The following is a 25,583-nucleotide window of genomic DNA, read 5'->3' as shown; positions in this document are numbered from 1 at the left end:
AGAGTGAGAGAGAGAGCTAGACACAGAAACAGAGAGAGAGCTACAGACACAGAAACAGAGAGAGAGAGAGAGCTACAGACACAGAAACACAGAGAGAGAGAGCTACAGACACAGAAACAGAGAGAGAGAGAGAGCTACAGACACAGAAACACAGAGAGAGAGAGAGAGCTACAGACACAGAAACACAGAGAGAGAGAGAGCTACAGACACCGAAACACAAAGAGAGAGAGCGATACAGACAGAAACACAGAGAGAGAGAGAGAGCTACCGACACAGAAACAGAGTGAGAGAGAGAGCTAGACACAGAAACAGAGAGAGAGAGCTACAGACACAGAAACACAGAGAGAGAGAGAGAGCTACAGACACAGAAACAGAGAGAGAGAGAGCTACAGACACAGAAACAGAGAGAGAGAGAGCTACAGACACAGAAACACAGAGAGAGAGAGAGCTACAGACACAGAAACACAGAGAGAGAGAGAGCTACAGACACAGAAACACAGAGAGAGAGAGCTACAGACACAGAAACAGAGAGAGAGAGAGAGAGAGAGAGAGAGAGAGAGAGAGAGAGACAGACACAGAAACACAGAGAGAGAGAGAGAGAGAGACACAGAAACACAGAGAGAGAGAGAGAGAGAGAGAGAGAGAGAGAGAGAGAGAGAGAGACAGACACAGAGAGAGGAAAGACAGAGACACAGAAAGAGAGAGAGAGAGAGAGAGAGAGAGACAGAGAAACAGAAGCAGGAGACGACAGGATGACACAGATTATCCCTTGGGGCACCCATAAACTGAGAGGGCTAAAAAAAAAAAAAAAAAAAAAATAAATGATAAATAAATAATAAATAAAAATACCTCTCCCTATATCCCTGATGGGGAAGGAAATGGATTAGGGCTTTGGAGGAGGAGAACGTGGGACGATTATTGGCCATGAAAGATTTGAAGGCACCATTGGTAAAAGTGGTAGGAACCGCTAAGTGGCAGATAAAGGTGGATGACGTAAACTGTGACACCGGCCGGCAAAAGACTACAAACATGGCCGCCGCTCACAAACTTACTGGTAACAGTGCCATCTTCTGGTTGGATGCCGTCACTGCAGCCTGACTATCGGCCACAGTGCCATCTTCTGGTTGGATGCCGTCACTACAGCCTGACTATCGGCCACAGTGCCATCTTCTGGTTGGATGCCGTCATGACTGAGGGTATGGCAGGCCCTCAGACAATATTACCCACTTAAGGTGAACCCCAAGGAACAAAGGGGAAATACACAAGGAAAGGCAAATAATGTAGCCTATCTGGAAAACCAGCTGAAAAGGTGGAGAGTTGAAAATGAACAAGAAATAGAAGGCAACCAGTGAACATCATATTATGAACTATTGTGGTGGAAGTCATTCTTCTTAAAGTCAAGCAGAATTTAAGGTGGTGGTGGGATTGTCATTTATTTCCATCCCCCGATTCAGCAAACAGTTGGTCTATGCAGTCGATGTCAATGAACAAAGGACCTGGTTGAAAAGACTGAAATAAGTGATGAACTGACACAGGTGAGTCCTATGACGGAACCAAGCGGGGCCAGAGAATTACATGCCAATAATACATGTCTTGGGGAACTTTTCCTCGAAAAGTCCTATTAGGAGTGAAATTAATCTGGAGATAAGCCCTAACAGGACTGGGGTCCCCAAGAGGGAGAAAGGGATTTAAAGGAGGATGTCAAGAAAGGCTAGGATGAGGCTTTGACCTCGACTTCGGGAGAGGAATGGAGAGCAGGGTAGAGACAAGACTTTGCCTTCCATCACAGCGAGGAGGAGATTCACTGTGATGGATGTTTGTGTAAATTGTGTTGGTGTGTGTCTTGGTTCTTTTCTTGTAGGTCTGCAGAAACCAAATTTCGATTGAACCTCATGTGAGGTTCGAATCATAAATAAAAGGTATTGTATTGTATTGTATTGTAGGGTTTGGAAGGTATACCCTTAGACAGTATTTGATGATGTGGACAATTTGTTGGTTTGTTCCACAAGTGAAGAGAGAGAGAGAGAGAGAAATACTTCAGAATATAAGACAGCAGATGATCACCTTGGGAAAGGCAGGATATAGTTCAGACTAGATTGGAAAATATGTTGAAATTGTATGGTGAAACGGAAAAAGTACATGTCAAAGAAGTTAAATAAAAATGCAGACAAAGCAGCCGGAACAGCATCTGGAAGATATGTCTAGGGTAAGTCTGAATCGATTTAGGTATGAGCACTGTAGTGTCGCTTATGATGAATAAGGTAATTAAGAGGTTTGGTAGACCTACAGAAATCAGCTTTGACAACGGATTGTTTTCATTTGATGAAAAGAATAAATGGAACATTGAAGGTTAAAATAAATAAGATTTGTGTAATGCTCTGCCATTGGCACTGAAGAAATGTTGCATGCAAACTAACCAGCAAGTGGCACAATGGAGAAGTCCCTACAAGGGACCGAGTTTGGAACAGTTAAAGATAGAATTTAAAAAGCATATGAAACAGTTAATTATGATATACAAGTCTATTTATGAACAGGTAAAGTAAAAGCTGTCGGAGATGGACCAGGAGGAAGGACCCTTTAAACCTGAAGACAAGGTGTATGTATGAGTTTTCTAAATCACTGACCGATGTTCGTTTAGAAGGTTGAGATACCTAGTACAATTTCAATAATTACATGAGGGCTGTCCCACAGGTACGATTAGATAATAGCCCCGAGGTAAGTGAACAGCAGGATAAAGAAGAGTAGAGTATTAACAAGAACGTTGTTTGACATCAGTGGTGGGAAATAATGGAAAGGATAGTAAAGGCAATATTATTGGGATTTGGATAAATAGGGTAGGATTAGGAAGAATTAGCATGGATTTGTGATTGTGATATTTGACTAATCTTGATTTTTTTCTTAAAAAGGTTATTAGGGAAATTGATGAGGTTAAAGTGGTGAACTTCAGTAAGGCCTTTGACAAGGTTCAATAAGGAAATAAGGTTGGTTAAGAAGAGGTTAGTAAGGAATAGCAAGATGGATTAAAAAGTGGCTGTATGGGAAATGTCAGAGAGTAATGGTGGATGGATGTTTATCAGGCTGGAGGTTAGTGACTAGAGGGGTACCTCGGGGATGTGTGTTGGGTCCACTGTTGTTTGTCATGTGAATCAATAATATGGATGTTGGTGTGGTAAGATAGATTAAGAAATATGTAGATGATACTAAGATAGGTGGTGTTGTGAATAATGAAGTAGATTTTAAAAATGTACAGAGAGATTTAGGTCATTTGGAAGAGTGGGTTGAAACATGACAGATGGGTTTAATGTTGATAAGTGTGAGGTGATACATCTTGGCAGGACAAATTCAAATTAGACGTACATGGTAAATGATTGTGAATTGAGGAATGAAGTTGAACAGAGGGATCTAGGAATAACTGTGCATCGTTCCCTGAAGGTGGAATCTCATGTAGATAGGATGGTAAAGAAAGATTTTGGTGTGTTGGCCTTTATAAATCAGAGCATTGTGTATAGAAGTTGGGTTGTAATGTTAAATTGTACAAGCTATTGGTGAGGTCAATTGTGGAGTATGGTGTATAATTTTGGTAGGCATAATTATAGGAAAAAGGTTAACAACATAGAGAGTACAGAGGAGATCAATTAGAATGTTGACTGGGTTTCAGCAACTAAGAGAAAGGTTGAGCAAGTTAGGTCTTTTTTATTTGGGAAAGATAGAAGGAATACCCACCATGGTAGTGATGTTTTCTTAAGGAACTATTTACTGGCAGTATTTCGTTCTATTACAGAATTAAAAACCAATGGGCTGCTGGCACAGAGTCTCCATCTCGACTTTCCAATCCATTCTGTGAAAGCGGGGGACTGGGATCTTGTAAAATCATGGAAGGAAGAAAAGCTGCAACCTAAGTGGACTGGACTCTACCTTGTGTTATTAATCACCAAGACAGCAGTACGAACAAAAGAAAAAGGGTGGACACACGCAAACCGATTTAAGGGTCCTGTGGAGGCCCCACCAGATAATATCAGCCCATGGACTGTGCGTGAAGGGAAGGAACCATTGACTTTGTGCCTATTCGGATGTTGTATCATTCCCTGCGCACGAGGGCTGGCTCAGCGATTGATAGAGACAGCCCTGACAAAGAACAGCACCGTCATGATGGCCTTCCCAACACAGTATGACCAGCGAGAGGAGGATAGAGAGGCAAAGAATCTGCTGCTAGCACTAGAAAAGGAAGATATAGTATAAATCAAAAGTTGCGTAGCAAAAAGAAAACTGGTGGATTGTGAGAAAAGGGTTAATAGGGATGGTTGATTTATACTAGAACTCTGAAAAATATAACTTTGAAAGAAATAAGGAGTCAGCAGAAGCCAGACTGCTGGTAGAAGAAAGTAACAATACACAGAACAGAGAGAAATTCTACATTAAACAGTAGCAATAGAAATACTTCAGCAGGAGTTTTGAAAGAAGTAAGTAAAAGGGAGAAAGTACATGAGGTCAAACAGATCTGCGCAGGCCTAATGAGATTATATGAATATGTACTCACGCCCACTATGACAAGATGCCTAATTTAAATGCACATGCGATGCATGATAGGGGAGGTGTCTTTGACATTGGGTGGGCATTCCACGATGTTCTCGTGGGAATCTGGGCTTTATGTTATGATTGGAAGAAGCTCAATGGGGAGGGATGAGAATGTGATAATAATGAAAAGAAATGTATAAAGATAGAAGACATCCCGATCCTCGGTGTGCCTCTAGGGAACATTAGAGGAGAGGCACCTATTTTGCAGAATATGAAATGAATAAAAACACTTCTTTGCCTGAATTTGTCAAAAGAGCGTTTGTGATTTTGAATCTCACAACACTTTCTAGAGCCATCTCCTTGAGTACCCAGGGATGCAGACCATCAGGCCCAATTCATCAGCCTTCAGTCCTATCAGTCTACCCAATACTATTTCTCGCCTAATGCAAATTTCTTTCAATTCCTCTGTCTCCCTAGATCCTCTCTCCTGGTACATCTGGGAGATTGTTTGTGTCTTCCTTAGTGAAGACAGAACCAAAGTACCTGTTCAACTCTTCTGCCATTTCCTTGTTCCCCATAATAATTTCACCTGTTTCTGCCTTCAAGGAAATCACATTTCACTTTACTAATCTTTTTCTCTTAACGTTCCTAAATAAGCTTTTATATTCTTGGCCAGCTTACCCTCGTACTTCATCTTTTCACCCCGCATTGCCATTTTTGTTACCTTCTGTTGTCTTTTGAAAGTTTCCCAGTCCTCTGGCTTCCTGCTACTCTTTGCTATGTTATATACCTTTTTTTAAAGTTTTATTCCAACCCTAACTTCCCTTGTCAGCCACGGTCGCCCCTTACTCCCCTTAGAATCTTTCTTCCTCTTTGGAATGAACTGATCCTGCACCTTCTGTATTATTCCCAGAAATACCTGCCATTGTCGTTCCACTGTCATCCCTGCTCGGGTCTCTTTCCAGTCAACTTTGGCCAACTCCTCCCTCATGCCTCCATAGTCCCCTTTGTTCAACTGCAACACTGATACTTCTAATTTAACCTTCTCCTTCTCAAATTGCAGATTAAAACATCATGTTATGGTCACTACCTCCTAACAGTTCCTTTACATTGAGTTCCATTATTAAATCTGGTTCATTAGACAACACTAAATCCAGAATTGCATTCTCTCTGGTAGGATCCAGTACAAGCTGCTCTAAGAATCCATCTCGGAGGGACTCTACAAACTCCCTTTCTTGGGGTCCAGAACCAACCTGATTTTCCCAGTCTACCTGGATATTGAAATCGCTCATAACCACAGTGGAATTACCTTTGTTACATGACAATTTTAACTCCTGCTGCAACTTACACCCTATATCCAGGCTGCTGTTTGGGGGCCTGTAGATAACTCCCATTAGTGTTTTCTTACCTTTACAATTCCTCAATGCTATCCACAGTGACTCTACATCATCAGTCCCCAAGTCACCTCTCCCAAGGGACTGAATTTCATCCCTCACCAACAGAGCTACCCCACCTCCCCTTCCCACCCCCTGTCCTTTCTATGGGACATATAACCCTGAATATTCAGATCCCAGTCCCGATCCTCCTGCAGCCGTGTCTCTGTAATCCCCACAATGTCATATCTGTCAATCTCTAACTCTCAAGCTCATCCACTTTACTTCTTATACATTGTGCATTCATATATAATACTTTTAATCCATTACTCACCTCACCTTTCACAGTGATTCCTATTTCACTTGGCCATACTTTTCTATCCCTTTGTGAGTTTTCTCCCCCGTTAATTCTGGTGTATTTCTTAACTTTTCCTATACTCTCTTTCCCTTTAACTCCATCCCTGTATTTCCAATTTTTCTCCCCTCACCCCCCACTAATCCCTTCAATGAAGATATTTCCACAATGCTGCTGTGGTTGGAGTTCCACAATTTAAAGCTGGTAACAGTGAAAGAACAGCAAGGCGAGGATAGGATGCAGCTTGGAGAAGAACCTGTAGGTGGCGAAGTTTCTTTGCTTTTGAGCCGTGGTTTGATATAACTGAATGTCTTGCAAGGCCCCATCCTGCTAAACCTTTCCTATTCATGTACCCGACCAATTTACATTGTAAATTCCACAGCTACCAAAATAGGGTTTGAATCCATATCTCTTGACAGTACAGGACCCTTAAATTGCATGTTTGGTAACTTAATCTCTGCGCAATCACCTGCTAACAGGCTCCAGAGATTGCCCCCATTGCTGCTACTTTCCTGTTCCTGTTTCAATGTACACCATCTTCATACTTTGTTTTCAGCAGTCAGAAGAGCAGAATATTGGACATTCGGCTGTTTGTGATTCAGTGGCCATTTATTTGGACAGAAAGTCCTGAGGAATACAGCTGTGTAAGTCCTACATCTGAGCATATTAATTATTATGGCTCATAAATGTATTGATCTTGGGATCATAATTATACCAAAACTGTCAGCATTTCATGTTGTTAGTTTGCAAAACAGACAGGAGCTTCTATATTGCATATACACTATGTTCTTTGCAGTTCTAGTCATCAACCTATTTGGAGGAAATTATTAAACTAGAGCAAGTACAGAAACAGTTCACAAGGACGTTATTTGGACAGCAGAGATTGGAAAGGCTAGGACTGTCTTTGATAATTGCTCGTTTTTAAGCTTCCCCCGAGTCTAGTTTCAGTAAAAACACTGAATCAAGCACCCTGCCACAGAGGGTAGCCGAGGCCAGTTCATTGGCTATATTTAAGAGGGAGTTAGATGTGGCCCTTGTGGCTAAGGGGATCAGAGGGTATGGAGAGAAGGCAGGTACGGGATACTGAGTTGGATGATCAGCCATGATCATATTGAATGGCGGTGCAGGCTCGAAGGGCCGAATGGCCTACTCCTACACCTAATTTCTATGTTTCTATGTTTCTATGTTTGAAACAACTACATTTTATTTTACCAAAAGCGCGTCACAGATCAAACACTGTACCTATCCCACCACGGGTTCGATCCTCACGTCTGCCTGTTCAAGCCCTCTAGGCCTTGCTCAGACAGAGGCACTCCAGAAGTTCACGCAGTCCCGAGCGCTCTTCCAGAAGATCAACGCTGAGCCTCGTGAGTGCAGACTTTTATATGTCCCGAGACCTCGAGGGGCCAAACCACATGGGGGTGGTCTCTCAATAACCCAATTATAGATATTGATTAACCCCATACATAACAGGCATTCCTCTAACCCAATGATACAACAGTTCAATACATAGTATTCGAAATGGACTTCGAGAGGAAGTCAACTTAGAAACATTTACCCTGATTTACAGAAAACCCAGACAAGGCTCAACACCTTATCCAATCAACACTTGGCAAAGTCAAAAACTGCAACATTATTTACAACTATTTACAAGGTGCATGTCTGGTTTACAGCCATCCAATCCATTCTATGCATTTTGCACCTAATTGACCGGATTTTCAGATGTTCCCATTCTTTGCGTCAAATTGTATCAAAGCCCCAGACACTCTGGCACCTCTCTGCAGCTTGTCCCAGCTCTGCAGAGAGCAATTCCAATTTGACAAAATCTCCCAACAACCCTGAAACTTAACCCCATTTTGAAGTCCTAGCTGCTCCAATTTAGCCAGGATTAACATTCCATTCTTTTATCATAATGATAACCCATCATTAATGATAACTGAAGTGGCTCAATAATCAGCTAACCAGATATACATAAGTGTGCTTTACATTTCCCATCCATCAGTAACACAAGATGATGGTGTTTCTTCTCAGAATCTTGTCAAGCGTCCCGAGTTGTCATGGGCATAACTTCACAAGTTATGTCTGAGGAGTCTTCACCTCCCGAGTTTTCGTGGGCGCAAATTCCCTCCATCTGTGTTCCTGCCCAGTCTTCCATCACCTTCCACAGTCGAACCTAAACCCTAGAAAATCCTAAGAAACTTGGGACAAAGCAAGTTACCATCATGCACTTATGCTTTCCCACACATTCGCTATTTCTATTTCACTTGAACCTATCGCTACTCTATTATCTATTGCTCTATTACTGTTCCCTATTCCTATTCTGTTCCCTAATATATTCTTTATTATTCTAGGATCAACACTAATTAGCCCTCTTCATACCCACACAATGTTATTCTATTGGCTTCGTTCTTTGTCTAGGGGTTCTCGCTTTTACAGTTCTTAACTACTGAATAGGTTCTTAATCCGGTCTCTCAAAGGGTAGTCCTGCTACTCACAATTCCTCTTTTGACCATTTCCAATTATAACTCCAATTCCAACTTCAATTTCCATTTTAATTTTCAAGTTTAATTCTAATTTTAATCCTGATTTTAATTCCAACTCTCATAGTACCTAAGTAATTCCATGTTACCAGATCTTCCCAAGTTCCATCCTTCTTGATGCCCTTTGAACAATCCTTTCCATCTTTGTCCGCCTTTCTAAGGATGAGATAATGACAATGTCAGTTGATAATCAAACTCCAATTAGTCCTAAATCAGATTCCACAAGTCTATTCCAAATCTTGAAAATGTTAAAGTCCCTCCAATTCATCACCGTACAATTTCGAGACCTAATCCAAAATTTATAAATTTATTTCTAAAATCCATAATTTAGATGCAATTCAGATGTTTTACTCCAAACCACAGAGAAATATTTTATTTGAAATCAGTCCTTTAGAGTGAGGTTTGTCCGAGAAGTAATTTGGGGCAGAACACCTGAATTGCGTCTAGATTATGGGATTAATTTAGAAGTAAATTTATAAATTTTGGATTCGGTCTCAAAATTGGGTGGCGATGAAATGGGGAGACTTTAAAAATTTTAATTTGGAATAGACTTGTGGAATCAGATTTAGGACTATTTTGAATTTGATTAATAACTGACATTGTTATTATCTCATCCTCGGAAAAGCAGACAAAGATGGAAAAGATTGTTCAAAGGGCTCCAAGAAGGATGGAATTTGGGAAGATCTGGTAACATGGAATTACTTAGGGAATATGGGAGTTTATTTAGAATTGGAAGTGAAAATTGAAATAAAATTGGAACTTAAAGTAAGAAGTGGAATTGGATTATGATTGGACATGGTCAAAATCCCTGTTTCCTGTTTCAGAGGAAGAGGACTTAACTTTCTGCTGCCTTTCCCCACTGTGGACATTTTTGATTCTGTTGTGGGGGGATGTTTGTGTTGAACTCTATAATGTGTTGTGTCCATTTTCTTTCTTTCTTTATTTTTAACCTTTTTCTATGGTTTGTATGTAAATTTATTATTTAATTTATGTAAAGCACTTTGGTGTCAATGCAAGTTGACTTAAAATGTGCTATATAAATAAGGCAATAATAATAATAATAATAAAAGAGGAACTGTGAGCAACAGGACTTCCCTTTAAGAGACCGGATTAAGACATTATCCAGTGGTTGGGAATTATAAGAACAAGAACCCCTAGACAACGGAGCCAATTTAAAAAAAAAGACAACGAGGCCAATGAAATAAAATAAAATAAAGGACAATGAAGCCAATAGAATAAAAGCGAGAACCCGTGGACAGAGAAGGAAGCCAAAGGTGAAAATAACATAGTAAATAAATAACACAATAAGAGTTTATAGAATAAAGAACCAACAAGGTGGAAAATTAGCATAGTAGCTAGTTATCATAGTGAAGGGTACATAAATAGGAGGAAATAAAGGACAGACTTGGTTAACTGCAGGGGGGAGGAACTTGGATTGTATTGGCAAGTGGCGGCGCTGCCCTGGCAGCAGCGGCTCACCTGCAGTCCGTTTGTTTTTGCTTTTTTTGTGTTGTTTATTTCGTTTTGGCTAGTCCAGTTTTTGGTTTTTTAGTTTGTGTTTTTGGGGGGGGGGGGGGTTGAAACGGGGCTTGCTGTTTCTCCCTGCGGGGGAATGCGACTTTTTTGTCATATTCCCCTTCTCTGCCTCCGTCTGCGCTGAGGCCTAATCGCGGAGCTGGCGACCTCGAGGCTCAGGAGGCAGAGCCCGCCAGGACTCACCCTGGGCTCGCTCTCGTGAGGACGGCCCGGCTCGGGGCTGGAACAGGGCTTCCGTGAGGGGCTGTGACGCTCCCGGGGGGCGGCCTGGTCCGAGGAAGGAACGGTGCTCCCGTCGGAGTGGCCGAGCTCGGGGAGGTGCGGCGCTCCCAGCCCGAGGGAGGAGCGGCGCCCATGTTTGGACGGCCCAGCCCAAGGGAGGAGCGGCGCCCATGTCGGGGCTGCCCGGCCCGAGGGAGGAGCGGCGCCCATGTCGGGGCTGCCCGGCCCGAGGGAGGAGTGGCGCCCATGTCGGGGCTGCCCGGCCCGAGGGAGGAGCGTCGCCCATGTCGGGGCTGCCCGGCCCAGCCCGAGGGAGGAGCGGCGCCCATGTTGGGGCGGCCTGGCGCGAGGCTGAGACAGTAACGGCACTCACGTGAGGGCGACCCGGCTCAGGGCTGGAACGGTGCTCCGGTGGCTGGGATGGCGTTCTGGTGGCGGTGACAGTGGGCCAGCGGCTGTGTCAGCAGGACTGGTGGACGGCAGCTTCGACCACCCCGGGGCCGCTGTGTTTGAGCCGCGGGACTGTTTGCTACATCGCCCGGTGGGGTATCGCCTCAGCGCAGAGAGAGAAGAGGAGGGAAGAGACTGCAGCCCTAAGACTTTTGCCTCCATCACAGTGAGAAGGTGCTAAGTGGACTCACTGTGGTGGATGTTAATATGTGTTTATTGTTGTTTTTTTATTGTATTATATGTATGTATGACTGCAGGCACGAAATTTCGTTCAGACTTCGGTCTGAATGACAATAAAGGAAACCCTGTAACCCTGTAATAGCAGAGCTGATGTGTATTCGCCCGATAGATTTGAATTGTTTAACTCTTGCTGGTAAAGACGCTTATATTATCAAGGTGGAAATAAATTGTCCCTGGATTTGGCATTTTTGATTGGACTTAGGATGAAATTAGTAATAATAATAAATTGATTGTTTAAATTTGAACAGCTGGGAATTCCACAGGAATTGGAAGGGAATTGGAATATCGGCTACAATGCTGCAGAATGGAGAAGAAGAAATGGGCGTTGAAATCCGAGTAGTAAATTGAAGGCTGAGACTGAATTTGGTTGAATTGGAACATTTGTTATGGTTTGCTTCAAATTAATATTTGCTTTTTTTTTTTTACATGTTTTATTTATTTATTATTTATTTTTATGTTACTTGACTGAAAGGAAAATCCATTTTGTTGTCTCTTCTGAGATAATGACAATAAATTGAATACAATACAATACAATAAAGTCACGCCTTTAGGGGAAACTGGACTGAACCCAGCTGAAATATATATGATTTCCTATCACCAGAGATACATAGTAACATCGTGTGATGAAGAAGGAGATTTATTGTCGATCCTAGAATAATAAAGAGTAGGTTAGGGAATATAATTGGTTCAATAGATAATATAATAGGTTGGGTTCAAGTGAAATGGGAATAGCGAGTGTGTGGGAAAGCATGAGTTCATAATGGTAACTTGCTTTGTCCCAAGTTTCTTAGGATTTTTCTAGGGTTTAGGTTCGACTGTGGAAGGTGATGGAAGACTGGGCAGGAACATGGATGGAGGGAATTCGCGCCCACGAAAACTCGGGAGGTGAAGATTCCTCAGACAGGACTTGTTAAGTCATGCCCATGAAAACTCTGGACGCTTGACAAGATTCTGAGAAGAAACATCATCATCTTGTGTTACTGATGGATGGGAAATGTAAAGCACACTCGTGTATATCTGGTTAGCTGATTATTAAGCCAGTAGTTATCATTTATGATGGGTTATCATAATGATAAAAGGAAGGAATGATAATCCTGGTTAAATTGGACCAGTCAGGACTTCAAAATGGGGTAAAGTTTCAGGGTTTCCTGGGAGATTTGGTCAAATTGGGATTGCTCTCTGCAGAGCTGGGACAAGCTGCGAGAGGTGCCAGAGAGTCTGGAACTTAGATACAATTTGCAAGCAAAGAATAGGAAGCCTTACAAGGCCTGTCAATCTGGTACTAAATGCATAGAATGGATTGGGAGGCTGCAAACCAGACATACACTTTGTAAATAGCTTGTAATTAATGTTGCAGAATATGACTCTGCTGAATGTTTATTGGATGTGGTGTTAAGCCTTAACTGAAGGTTCTGTTAATCAGGGTAAATGTTTCCAAGTTGACTTCATCTCGAAGTCCGTTGTGAATACAATGTATTAAACTGTTGTATCATTGGGTATGGGAAATGTCTTTTATGTATGGGGTTAATCGATATTTGTAATTGGGTGATTAAGAGACAACCTCCGTGTGGTTCGGCCCCCAGGTTTGCGGAGCAAATAAAACGGCGTGATCACGAGGCTTGGGGTCGATCTTCTAGAGGAACGCTCGGGACCATGTACCCTTCTGGAGTGTCTCCGTCTGCGCGAGGCCTAGAGGGCCTGAACAGATAGACACAGGATCGAACCCGTGGTGGGGATAGGTACAGTGTGTGATCTGTGACACGCTTTTTGTAAAATAAAGTTTGGTTGATTCAAGTGCTTGATTCAGTGTTTTTAATGAAACTAGACTGGGGGGAAGCTTAGAAACGAGCAATTATCAGGGGGAAACTACATTTACTAAAGAAAGAGAACATCTCAGATGTCCGCATAGAGAAAGCCTTATCTTGGAAGCAGATGCGGCGGAGACGGAGGAATTGAGAGAAGGGATAGCATCTTTGCAAGAAGTAGGGTGGGAGGAAGTGTAGTCCAGATCACTGTGGGAGTCAGTAGGTTTAAAGTAGACATCAGTCGATAGTCTGTCTGCTGCGATGGAGACAGAGAGATCAAAAGAGGGGAGAGAGGTGTAAAAGATGGTCCAGGTGAATTTGAGGGCATGATGGAAGTTAGTGGTAATGTTAATATACATCGAGTTCTAAACATCGGAGATGTAGCGGAGAAAGAGTTGGGGGATGGTGCTAGTGTACCTTTAGAACAAGGACTATTCAACATCACTGGACATCCACGGTAAAGATAAGGCAAGGGGGACCTAGAGATGGAAAGTTATTGTAGAGTTACAGGATGTGTCTTTGATGAAGTTCAGAAGGAACTGGACAATGAAGGATAGAATGGAATCAAGGTGTTTTGAGATGAGTTCTGTGGGGCAGGAGCAGGTCAGGTGAGACAGGGTTTCATGTGCACCTCCTATAACCTCAACTACTCCCCCAGTGTTCCCATTGTGGTCTCCTGTACATTGGCAGACCAACATAGACTCAGCCACCATTTCGCCAAACGCTTGTGTAGATTCCGGTTCTAAACTTACCTCCCTAGTCTGGTTCAGACAAACACCGAATACGAGCATTGGAATCCAACTCTCTTTTATTGCACACAATACCGTGGGACTGATCCTCCTTAGTCCTTATTCGAGCCCACACAGCCTCGCGCAAATAGAACAGACCCTAGACGATCGGCACACCCAAATGTGTTCCCCACCCTTTTAGACCCTTCCAAACTAAAGGCGCGGAAATACATGGGGGAGGCAACCCCTACAAGCCAATTACCGATACAGGCTGCAAAGTACATGGAATGAGAATTCCCTAACCCAATCATACAATAGCACATAACATAGTTTCAAAACAAAGCACTTAGGGGGAAACACTTCCATTAAGGAAAGAAACATTATCACTAGATAAAGAAACATCTTTGGTGAGGCCACTCTCCTGGACCAATCACAATTAGCGGTGGGAAGACTCTGCATAATTGACATAATTGAAACCCAACATTTCCCCAACCAATCCCAAGCATGCTTTTGCAGCAGTGCATAGCTCCTTCAGCAGAATCTCATACATATTAACAACTAGCAGGCCATCTGGACAGAAACCTCTCTGCAACCCCTTCCCAGGCTTCAGACTTTCTGGAACCATCCATGTCACATGGCTCTGCAGCTTTCTGCAAAAGATGTCAAGCAAGTTTCACAGATCTTTACACAGACATCTTCCATTTTCCCAAGTACCCAAAATTTCTGATATTAACACTTGCACTTAGTTAGCTAAGGCCTCCTGGACCTCCCGGTAACTAGTCCCATTCTGACTTTTCTGTCCTGGGGCAATTCTTCCATTGCCAGAATGAGGTCTCGTTCAATCTAGAGGAATAGCACCTCATATTCCACTTGGGTGACTTACAACCCAATGCTATGATCATTTACTTCACCATTTTTAGATAACTACAAAAAAAAGGGTTTCCCCACCCCCCATTTCTGTATTAAAACCAAAAGTAATGTCTCACTGCCTTTGAGATCCATTTTATGTTTAACTTGACCATGTTTCACAATCATGTTCTTGGTGGCCTTAAATCTTCTGTCATGTATCACTTTAATTCTCCATCTTATTCCCACCCTGACCTCTCTGTCTTTGTTGACTTTTGCACTGTTCCAAGGTAAAGTTCCTGTTCTGACTAAACACATTGCAGCTCTGCTGGCTTAAACAGTGAATTAAAGAATTATGGATAATCAGCCATTTTTTGCATCACAGCAGCCCATTGCAATCTGAAATGTTAACTGTGTTCCTCCTTTCACAGATAATGCCTGACCTGAGTAAGGCAAGGCAGCGCCTTTACCACCTCAGGCAATCGAGGAAATTCAGAGTGTCTCTGAGGATCCTCCAGTGCTTCTACTCAGCGTCTGTGGAAAGCATCTTGTCCGGAAATATCACGATTTGGTTTTGGAACTGCTTTGCCCAAGACAAGAAGGCTCTGCAGAGAGTAGTGCGTTCGGCCAAACGCACTATGGGAACTTCACTCGCCCCCCTGCAGGAACTATACATCAGAAGGTGCAACTCCAGAGCCAATAAGATCATGCAAGACCCCTTCCACCCCTGCAACGGACTGTTCCAGCTGCTACGGTCAGGCAAACGCCTCTGTTGCCATGCTGTGAGAACGGAGAGGTTGAGAAGGAGTTTCTTCCCAGAGGCCATTAGGACTGTAAACTCCTATCTCACCAGGGACTAACTTTACTGTACCATTCTACTGGGTTTTTTTAAATTGCTGTTTTTTTCCTTTTTCCTTCCTCCCACAATATGTAATATGTAAAAGAATATGTGATTCTGTTCCACCCTGTTTGTAGTTTGTTGTTTGTTCCTTTTTTGCACAAAGTCCGCGAGCATTGTCACTTTTCATTTCACTGCACATCTCGTATGTGTATGTGACAAATAAACTTGACTTGCCCTGCTGAGTGATTATTTCAGATTCCCAGCATCTGCAGTTTATTGTATTTTGGCTCCTTTGCAATATATTTCTCTGTTCTTAAGGCATTGTTCATTCATTTCTCTTTAAGGGAACTAGAGTAGCAATGTGTAACCATACCAGGGATAGCAGTTAAAGATAATGGGATTGTTATCACTTTAAGGACTGTCACATGGTTACATGGTATTTCTTGCCAAGCTCACAGATTCAGCTGATGCTCAAAAGGAAATTTTAAAAACTGCATATTCTGTTAAATATATAATAAAAGCATAAAATGCCGAATGGACTCAGCAGGTCAGGACGTATCTGTGGAAAATGAGTCAATTTTTCTGTCTCAAGACCCTTTGGATAACGACGGCATATTTGATCATAGTATTGTGATTGACACTTAGTGAGTGGTGTATGGGAAGTTCAGAAGGGAATAGGTTAAAGTGAATGAAGGGAGTGGGAAAAGCCTAGTGATCAGTGGCCCACTGGTAGTTAAATGGAGTTAAATGTAATGTCGGGCTTGGAATTAATCTAGATGAGAATGTAGGCAGATGAAACTGTAGCCTGTGTTTAGGAGAAATTGGTCAGAATTATGAGTAAATGTTCAGAATTAGCGAGGGGATTATCAAAAGGGGTGATGAAAACAAAGCAAAGGATGAAACAGTGAGAAGAAATGGAAATCAGAGGGAAGTGTAGTGTGAGAAAGATCAGGAGGGGAATTGGAGTCCAATGGTCTTTGCTGCATTCAGTGCTGCAACATAATTTTTGTTTCCTTATCTTCTAGTTCAGTTTTAATGATGCTTTTTAACAATTAAATATTATAAAGTTTATTTGATGCTCTGCAGGTAAATATATGAAAATGATAAGAGTGTTCAATTGCAGACTTGTTGGGAGCAACCTACAATACATTACAATCACCCTCCTTTACAAGAAAGTTGTGGAGAAGCCATTACAATCGGGGTTATAGTGCAGTAACCATTTAATTGAACAGGAACCTGCAAGTTTTAATGAGTTTTGCAATTGCAAGGAGAACAGCACAACAAACAGCAACGATTATTTTTAGAAAACAGGTACTGGCTCACAGCAGCGGACCACTTAAGAATTAACATGACCATGAAAACATTTTCAGACGCATTGGCAAAATGTAAAGGCAATATGCCTATGTTGACCATTAAACCAAACATCAGACATTTTAAGCTTATTTTACACCATTATTTCAGAGAGCAAGACTGCTTATTATGCTATTTATCACATCGGACTGTGTCAAAGGCATATATTTTCTGTCAATCAATTCCTGGGGTATACATTATTTGGATTGCCTTTGCATTTTGATTAAGCTCTGCCATCATAAGATGCAGAATTTGATTATCTTCTGGATTATCACTTGTATATTTAATGTTACAGCTAAAAAAACCCCATCTATTTTCGGATGCCCATAGATGAAAGGCAGAACTTCAATCTGAGTTTCCTTTCTCATATGTTAACAGATATATTGTATCATTTGTTAGGGTTGCGAGAGAGATGACCAATTGAAGCAATTTTTATCCATATTGTGGCATTCAGGTTGCCGGAACACAAGAAAATAGGAGCAGGAGTAGACCATCAGGTACCTCAGGCCTACCCCACCATTCAATATGATCATGAATAAAGTCACCCCTCATTCATCCATACTTGAAAGTAACATGCAATCCAAATTCTCTAGTGTCTTTTGATAAGATAACCATCTCATCTCAGGAATTTTCCTGGTGAATCTCTTTTGGACTGCCCACAATGACAGGATATATTATTTCAGCTAACGGACTAAAATTATGTACAATATTCCAAGTATAGCCTCATCAACACCATGTACAACTGAGCAAAGCCTTTCTATTCGTAAACACCAACCTTTTAGCAATGAACCCTAAAATGCTGTTTACCTTCTTAACTATATGTTGAACCTAGGTGCTAACTTTTAATGATTTAAAAGTGGTGCATAATGATGCACTCACTAGAATATCTAGATCACCATCACGCATTTACAGTCGCTCTCCATTTACATAACAGTCTGCCTTTTGATTATTGTTACTGAATTTCATGATCTCGCCCCTCCCCACGTTTTATTGTGTTTGCCTAATTATTCCATCTATCTATACCCCATTGCAGAATCAGAATGTCCTTACAACATGTCTTTCCACCTGGTTTTGTATTATTGGAAAATTTGGAAACCTAACATTTTTCTCCCTTCTCCAGGCCGTTGATGTAAAGGGCAAACAACTGAGGGCCAAGAAAAAAAATTCCTGGGGTAATCCAGTAACAATATCTCTCCATGCTGAAAAATGACATTGTTGAAATTATAAACAAACACTACTCCAATTGGGTATTTTTTCACTTCCTTCCAGTAAATATATACGAAAAGAAAATATATGTACATGATTCCTGGACAACTAGAGAACAGACAGTTATGTGGTGCTGTAGCAAGTAAGAATTTTATTGTACCGAGACATATGACAATTAGCACTCTTGACTCTTGAAATAGAATATCACAATGAACTGTCTTTATTTTTTGATGAAGATCATCCTTGGTCATTTTTGGCACAGAACTCTGTATTTTATGTCCTTTATTAAAACGCACATTTGCATAGACTTCGCTAGGACTGGATTTATGCGCGTGCCGTTTTCTCGTGTAGATTCCAGAGAAAGTTAGAAAAACGGGCAGAAATACGAGACCATGAACTGCCCCAAAAGATATGACAAGAAACATGATTTTAAAAAACGTCCTAAATATGTAACTTTCTGCAGCAGCCAACACGATAATACCCAGTATGGTTGAAAGAGCTCCCTGAATAATGGGATAGCCAAGAGCATACAATGCATCTACAGCTCTATCATTGCAATTTCCTTTGGCACTTGAAACATATGCATATGAAATGTGAGCTGAAAAATCCACTGAAAAGCCAATACAAATGACCAGATTAATCATTGATATTGAGTCTAAATTGACATCACAGAAAGACATAAATCCAGCCACACCCACTAATACTGAGGCAGTAGCAAATGTGACCCACAGAGAACAAACTGGATTAGGTATTAACAATAAGGCAACAAGGAGCATGGCAGCAGAAGCCACAATTATATTCTGTATTGTGTTGGCTATTATAACAAGATATTGATCATAATAGATGAATGCTGAGTGATATATTAGCAATGGAATTCTACATTCCTTCGCTAGTTCCCTTAATTCAATCAGTATGTTTTTTTCTGCAACCGAATTATTGATATTAATGGTCTGAATGAAAAAAACGGGAAGCCTTAATGCTTTGGTTATTTTCTGAAATGACAACATCTTGTTTGATTGACGGGAGAAACTGAAGGAATTTATATAAGTTTGTCATGAACATTTTTTCCGTGTTTATGGCGCTGGTGTTAGTTCCATAAACCCCAATGTAAGCACAAAGCCAGGACTCTGACAGTTCACTATCTACGTACGAGAGGTTTTCAAATCTACCCATGCAGGTTTCAATTTCATCTCGCACACTGGAAACCCAATAATCTACAGATTCAGTAACAGTGACCATGACTCGTGGTCCAAACTCTGAGAAATATTCATTTGCATCGTCATAGAATGGAATCGCATACGAATCATCAAATGCCAGATTTTTGAGATCTATTCCTTCTTTGATATGTAAACAGCCATAAATACTGCCAGCTAAATATCCTAAATACAGAAGAATCACAGCTGCCTTGGTCCATCCTTTTGTAAGGAAAGGACCATAATATTCTTTAAAGAAGAAGTAGACTGGATGTTCCGATTCTGTGCCTGATTCCTGATCATAAGCACCACCTACACAACACATTGCACTGAGTGTAGATTCTCCTTGTTTAGGAACCATTTCAACCTTTCTGAATGTCAGCCAATGCCTGTTACTGGCTTCTCTTCTCCCATTCAGTGCAAGAACAGCTCCAAAAAATGTAATGTTGTAAATGAAGCAGAACAGAACAGATGTACCAGTGTAAATACAAAATGATTGCACGGATCGAAAAGGTGTCGCAATGTCAATATAAAAGGCCAGAACATCAGTCAGAGTGGTGATTGTGATGGAAACAGCTGCTTCCTTGTATGTCTTTGCCAAGCGATCTTCAACTTTAGCATGAACTTTTGTCTTTTGCCAGCTGGCGAGCATAACAAACATATCGTCCACGCCGATACCTAGAGATGTGAGAATGTGATGAATTAGTTTTATTAGTGAATAAAATCTAACATTGTCACTTGAATGACATGTAATGTTTGCTGATCAAGATTTCAATTGCTTTGCAGAGATTTAAAAGAGACTAGACCAAGTGCAGACCCTCTTCAGGAGTATAAACGATGTTGGCGTATATTTAAGCGGAGAACAAAAAGGAAATATGTGATAGCTTTAGTGAATAATAATAATAATAATAATAATAATAATAATAATAATAATACATTTTATTTATGGGCGCCTTTCAAGAGTCTCAAGGACACCTTACAAACATTTAGCAGGTAGAGGAAAAACATGTAAGGGGAATGAAATAAATAGTAGAGACATGACTAGTACACAAAGTAATGACAGAATTCAATTCAAAACACAATTCAATTCAATTCAATTCAATTCAACTTTAATGTCATTGCACAAGTACTGAGTATGGGTACAACGAAATGCAGTTTTGCGTCAGTCCGTAGTAGTAGTGCAATATAGAATTTTTTTAAAAAAGAGGATACAGAATAATCAAAAATACAGAATAATTAAACAATGGGGACGGAGGGACCGGAGGAATCTATCGGCGGGACTCCGAGTTCAGCAATGCGACGGTATAATTGTAGAAGCTGTTCCTCATCCTACTGGTACGAGACCTGAGGCTCCTGTACCGCCTCCCTGATGGGAGGAGGGCAAACAGTCCATGGTTGGGGTGGGAGGGGTCTTTAATGATCTTCCCAGCCCGTTTCAGACACCGTTTTCGGTGGAGGGCATCCATGAGGCAATATGAGGCAATTAATGCACAGATGTAAAGGGAGGGGGACGTGGGGCTAAGGATAGGCAGAGTTGAAGAGATGGGTCTTGAGGCGGGACTGGAAGATGGTGAGGGACACGGAATTGCGGATCAGTTGGGGGAGGGAGTTCCAGAGCCTGGGAGTTGCCCTGGAGAAGGCCCTGTCCCCAAAACTGCAGAGGTTGGACTTGTGGATGGAGAGCAGTCCGGCTGATGTGGATCTGAGGGACCGTGAGGGTTGGCAGGAGGAGAGGAGGTCAGTGAGATATGGGGGGGGGGGCGAGATGGTGGAGGGCTTTGTAGGTGAGGATCAGGATTTTGTTGGTGATCCGGTGGGAGATGGGAAGCCAGTGAAGTTATTTGAGGACTGGAGTGATGTGATGCCAGGATTTGGTGTGGGTGATGAGTCGGGCGGCTGCGTTCTGGACCAGTTGGAGTCGGTTGATGTAGGTGGAGCTGATGCCAAGGAGAAGTGAGTTCCAATAGTCCAGTCGGGAGAAGATGAAGGCATGGATGAGTCTTTCAGCAGCGGGAGGTGTGAGAGAGGGTCTGAGTTTGGCGATGTTGCGGAGATGAAAGAAGGAGGTTTTAATGACATGGCGGATGTGAGGCTCAAGGGAGAGGGTGGAATCAAAGATCACGCCAAGGTTGCGGGCCTGGGGAGATGGGGAGACAGTGGTGCCGTCGATGGTGAGAGTGGGGTTATTGATTTTGCTGAGTGTGGCTTTGGAGCCTATGAGGAGGAATTCTGTCTTGTCGCTGTTGTGTTTGAGGAAGTTATGTTGCATCCAGGTTTTTATCGCTGACAAACAGGAGTTGATATGGGAGAGGGGGGGGGGTTGTGGGGGGATTTGGTGCCGAGGTAGATCTGGGTGTCATCGGCGTAACAGTGGAAGTCCAGGTCGAAGTGGCGGAGTATCTGACCAAGGGGGAGGATGTAGATGATGAAGAGGAGGGGGCCGAGTACGGAGCCTTGGGGAACGCCTTGAGTGACTGTGGCTGTAGCAGAGGTGTGGTTGTGGAGAGAGATGAAGTGGGATCTGTTGGAAAGGTAGGAACGGAGCCAGCTGAGTGCAGAGCCTTCAATACCGAGGTCTTTGAGTCTGGTGAGCAGGATGTTATGGTTCACTGTATCGAAGGCTGCGCTCAGGTCGAGGAGGATGAGGATGTTGAGGGAACCAGTGTCAGCAGAGGTGAGGCGGTCGTTGAGGACTTTGAGGAGAGCAGTTTCTGTGCTATGGAGGGGGCGAAAGCCAGATTGGAGGGGTTCAAGTAGGTTATACGCAAGGAGGTGGGAATGAAGTTGCGACGCAACGATATGCTCCAGGGTTTTTGAAAGAAAGGGGAGGTTTGAGATTGGGCGGTAGTTAATGAGAGAGGAGGGATCAAGACCAGGTTTCTTTAAGATTGGTGTGACAGCTTTTCACTGTACCTCGGTACACATAACAATAAAATAAACTGAACAGGGTGATGGAGAAGGTGTTTGGTATGGTTACCTTCATTTGTCAGGACACTAAGTGTTATGTTAGTATTGCACAAGACATTGGTGAGACCACACTTGGAGTATTGTGCACAATTATTGGCACCTAGCTGAACGAAGGATGAAATTAAGCTAGACAAAATGCAGAAAAGATTCACAAGGATATTGCTGGGACTGCAAAGAGACTGGATCGGCTGGGTCTTCTTCCCTTCAATGTAGGTGACTGATGGATGACCATAAGATCATAAGATGACAGTTTGTTTTTTAAGGTAGAGGAATCTTTCACTGGAGAGCATAGACTTGAGACATAGAAACATAGAAAATAGGTGCAGGAGTAGGCCATTCGGCCCTTCGAGCCTGCACCGCCATTCAATATGATCATGGCTGATCATCCAACTCAGTATCCTGTACCTGCCTTCTCTCCATACCCCCTGATCCCTTTAGCCACATCTAACTCCCTCTTAAATATAGCCAATGAACTGGCCTCAACTACCTTCTGTGGCAGAGAATTCCACTGTGTGAAAAATGTTTTTCTCATCTCAGTCCTAGCGATTTCCCCTTTATCCTTAAACTGTGAACCCTTGTTCTGTACTTCCCCAACATCTTCCTGCATCTAGCCTGTCCAACCCCTTAAGAATTTTGTAAGTTTCTATAAGATCCCCCCTCAATCTTCTAAATTCTAGCGAGTACAAGCCGAGTCTATCCAGTCTTTCTTCATATGAAAGTCCTGACATCCCAGGAATCAGTCTGGTGAACCTTCTCTGTACTCCCTCTATGGCAAGAATGTCCTTCCTCCGATTAGGAGACCAAAACTGTATGCAATACTCCAGGTGTGATCTCACCAAGACCCTGTACAACTACAATAGAACCTCCCTGCTCCTATACTCAAATCCTTTTGCTATGAAGTGAGAGGGGAATGATATTAAGGTAACTTGTGGGGCAACTGTTTTCACACAAAGCATGAAGTTAAATGAAATGAGGTTCCAGAGGAAGTGGTGAGGCAGGTCAAATTATATTGTTTAAAAGTAACATGTAGTGGAAAAGTTTAGAGGATTATGGGCCAATTGCAACCAAATGGGACCTAGGTCATGATGGATTCCATGCTGTATTACTATATGACATTGATCTGTAGCTGTTTATACCTTTGTGATTCATGTGGTTATTCAGATATTTGTCAAATGTTATGTGAGTATCTGTTTCCATCATTTTCTCAAACTGCTTTCTGGATATTAAATCTGATAAGAGTTTAATCTCAGCAAGTGTGAGATGTTATACTTTGGGCGGTCATATGTAATGGGCAAGTTAATGGCAAGACCCTTAACAGCATTGATGTACAGAGATCCAAGTCAATGGCTCTGTGAAATGTGCAAGACAAGTAGATAGGGTGGTAAAGAAGCATATGGTATGCTTACCTTCATTGGGCATGACATTGAGTATAAGAGTCACTTTGGTTAGGCTACATTTGGAGTATTGCGAAGATAGACACAAAAAGCTGGAGTAACTCAGCAGGACAGGCATTGCGTTAGTTCTAGCCGCCCCATCCCAGATGTGGAGGCTTTGGAGTAGACGTAGAACAGGTTTACCAGAATGCTACCTGGAATAGAGAGGATTAGCTAAATGGAGAGGTTGGACAGACTTGAATTGTTTTCTCTCGAATGCCGGAGGTTGAGGGCAGACCTAATAGAAGTATATAAAATTATAGGTGCTATGAATAGGGTACAGTCAGAACCTTTATCCCAGAGTGAAAATAACCATATAACCATATAACCATATAACAATTACAGCACGGAAACAGGCCATCTCGGCCCTACAAGTCCGCGCCGAACAATTTTTTTCCCTTAGTCCCACCTGCCTCCACTCATACCATAACCCTCCATTCCCTTCTCATCCATATGCCTATCCAATTTATTCTTAAATGATACCAACGAACCTGCCGCCACCACTTCCACTGGAAGCTCATTCCACACCGCTACCACTCTCTGAGAAAAGAAGTTCCCCCTCATGTTACCCCTAAACTTCTGTCCCTTAATTCTGAAGTCATGTCCTCTTGTTTGAATCTTCCCTATTCTCAAAGGGAAAAGCTTGATCACATCAACTCTGTCTATCCCTCTCATCATTTTAAAGACCTCTATCAAGTCCCCCCTTAACCTTCTGCGCTCCAGAGAATAAAGACCTAACTTATTCAACCTATCTCTGTAACTTAGTTGTTGAAACCCAGGCAACATTCTAGTAAATCTCCTCTGTACTCTCTCTATTTTGTTGACATCCTTCCTATAATTGGGCGACCAAAATTGTACACCATACTCCAGATTTGGTCTCACCAATGCCTTGTACAATTTTAACATTACATCCCAGCTTCTATACTCAATGCTCTGATTTATAAAGGCTAGCATACCAAAAGCTTTCTTTACCACCCTATCTATATGAGATTCCACCTTCAAGGAACTATGCACGGTTATTCCCAGATCCCTCTGTTCAACTGTATTCTTCAATTCCCTACCATTTATCATGTACGTCCTATTTTGATTTGTCCTGCCAAGGTGTAACACCTCACATTTATCAGCATTAAACTCCATCTGCCATCTTTCAGCCCATTTTTCCAAATGGCCTAAATCACTCTGTAGACTTTGGAAATCCTCTTCATTATCCACAACACCCCCTATCTTGGTATCATCTGCATACTTACTAATCCAATTTACCACCCCTTCATCCAGATCATTGATGTACATGACAAACAACAAAGGACCCAACACAGATCCCTGAGGCACCCCACTAGTCACCTGCCTCCAACCCGACAAACAGCCATCCACCATTACCCTCTGGCTTCTCCCATTCAGCCACAGACTGGAGGGCATAGCTTTAAGGTGAAAGGGGCAAAGTTTAAAAGAGATGTGAGGGGCAAGTTTATTTTTGCACAGAGCGTTGTGGAGGTCTGGAACAAGCTGTGAGGAGATGCTAATTAAGTAGTTACTATATGCAGGAAATGAAGGTGCATGGATCATATGCAGGCTGATGGGAATAGTTTATTTTGGCATCATGTTCAGAACAGGCATGGGCCGAAGGGGCTGTCCCTGTGCTGTATTATTCTATGTTCCATAAAATGTTATGAAATGAATGGATAGGATAGATTGTCAAGAGTATTTTTTTCCAGTAGTGGAAATGTAAAATACTAGACGGCGTAGATTTAAGGTGAGAAGGTAAAGGTTGAAAGGATATTACACAGAGTGCAGTAAACAACTAGATACAGTATCGATATTTAACAGGCATGTAAACAGACAATATGAACAGGCAGGGAATAAAGGTCCGAAGAAGGCTCTCGACCCGAAAAATGTCGAAAATTGATCTGCATAGGGACCGGGACGCATGTCTGTGAGCGGATGGTGGGACACATCTATCACGTGTATACATGGATCCCGCCCCCA

General features: G+C 42.2%; 1 protein-coding gene across 1 annotated transcript in view; it reads right to left on the bottom strand.

Moving 5' to 3' along the window:
• Window positions 1-18,882: 18,882 nt before the first annotated feature.
• LOC116969223 (patched domain-containing protein 3-like) overlaps window positions 18,883-25,583 on the bottom strand; it is a 28,885-nt gene continuing 22,184 nt past the window's right edge. The window contains exon 5 of the mRNA XM_033016125.1: window positions 18,883-19,878. Coding sequence (XP_032872016.1) covers window positions 18,950-19,878 — 929 coding nt within the window. The 3' untranslated portion in view covers window positions 18,883-18,949. The remainder of the gene's footprint in view (window positions 19,879-25,583) is intronic.

The sequence above is a fragment of the Amblyraja radiata genome, chromosome 2 (assembly GCF_010909765.2).
Source record: "Amblyraja radiata isolate CabotCenter1 chromosome 2, sAmbRad1.1.pri, whole genome shotgun sequence".
Lineage (NCBI taxonomy): Eukaryota > Metazoa > Chordata > Chondrichthyes > Rajiformes > Rajidae > Amblyraja > Amblyraja radiata.
The sequence above is the reverse complement of the archived record's forward strand: the minus strand, read 5'-3'. Positions and strand labels throughout refer to the sequence as shown.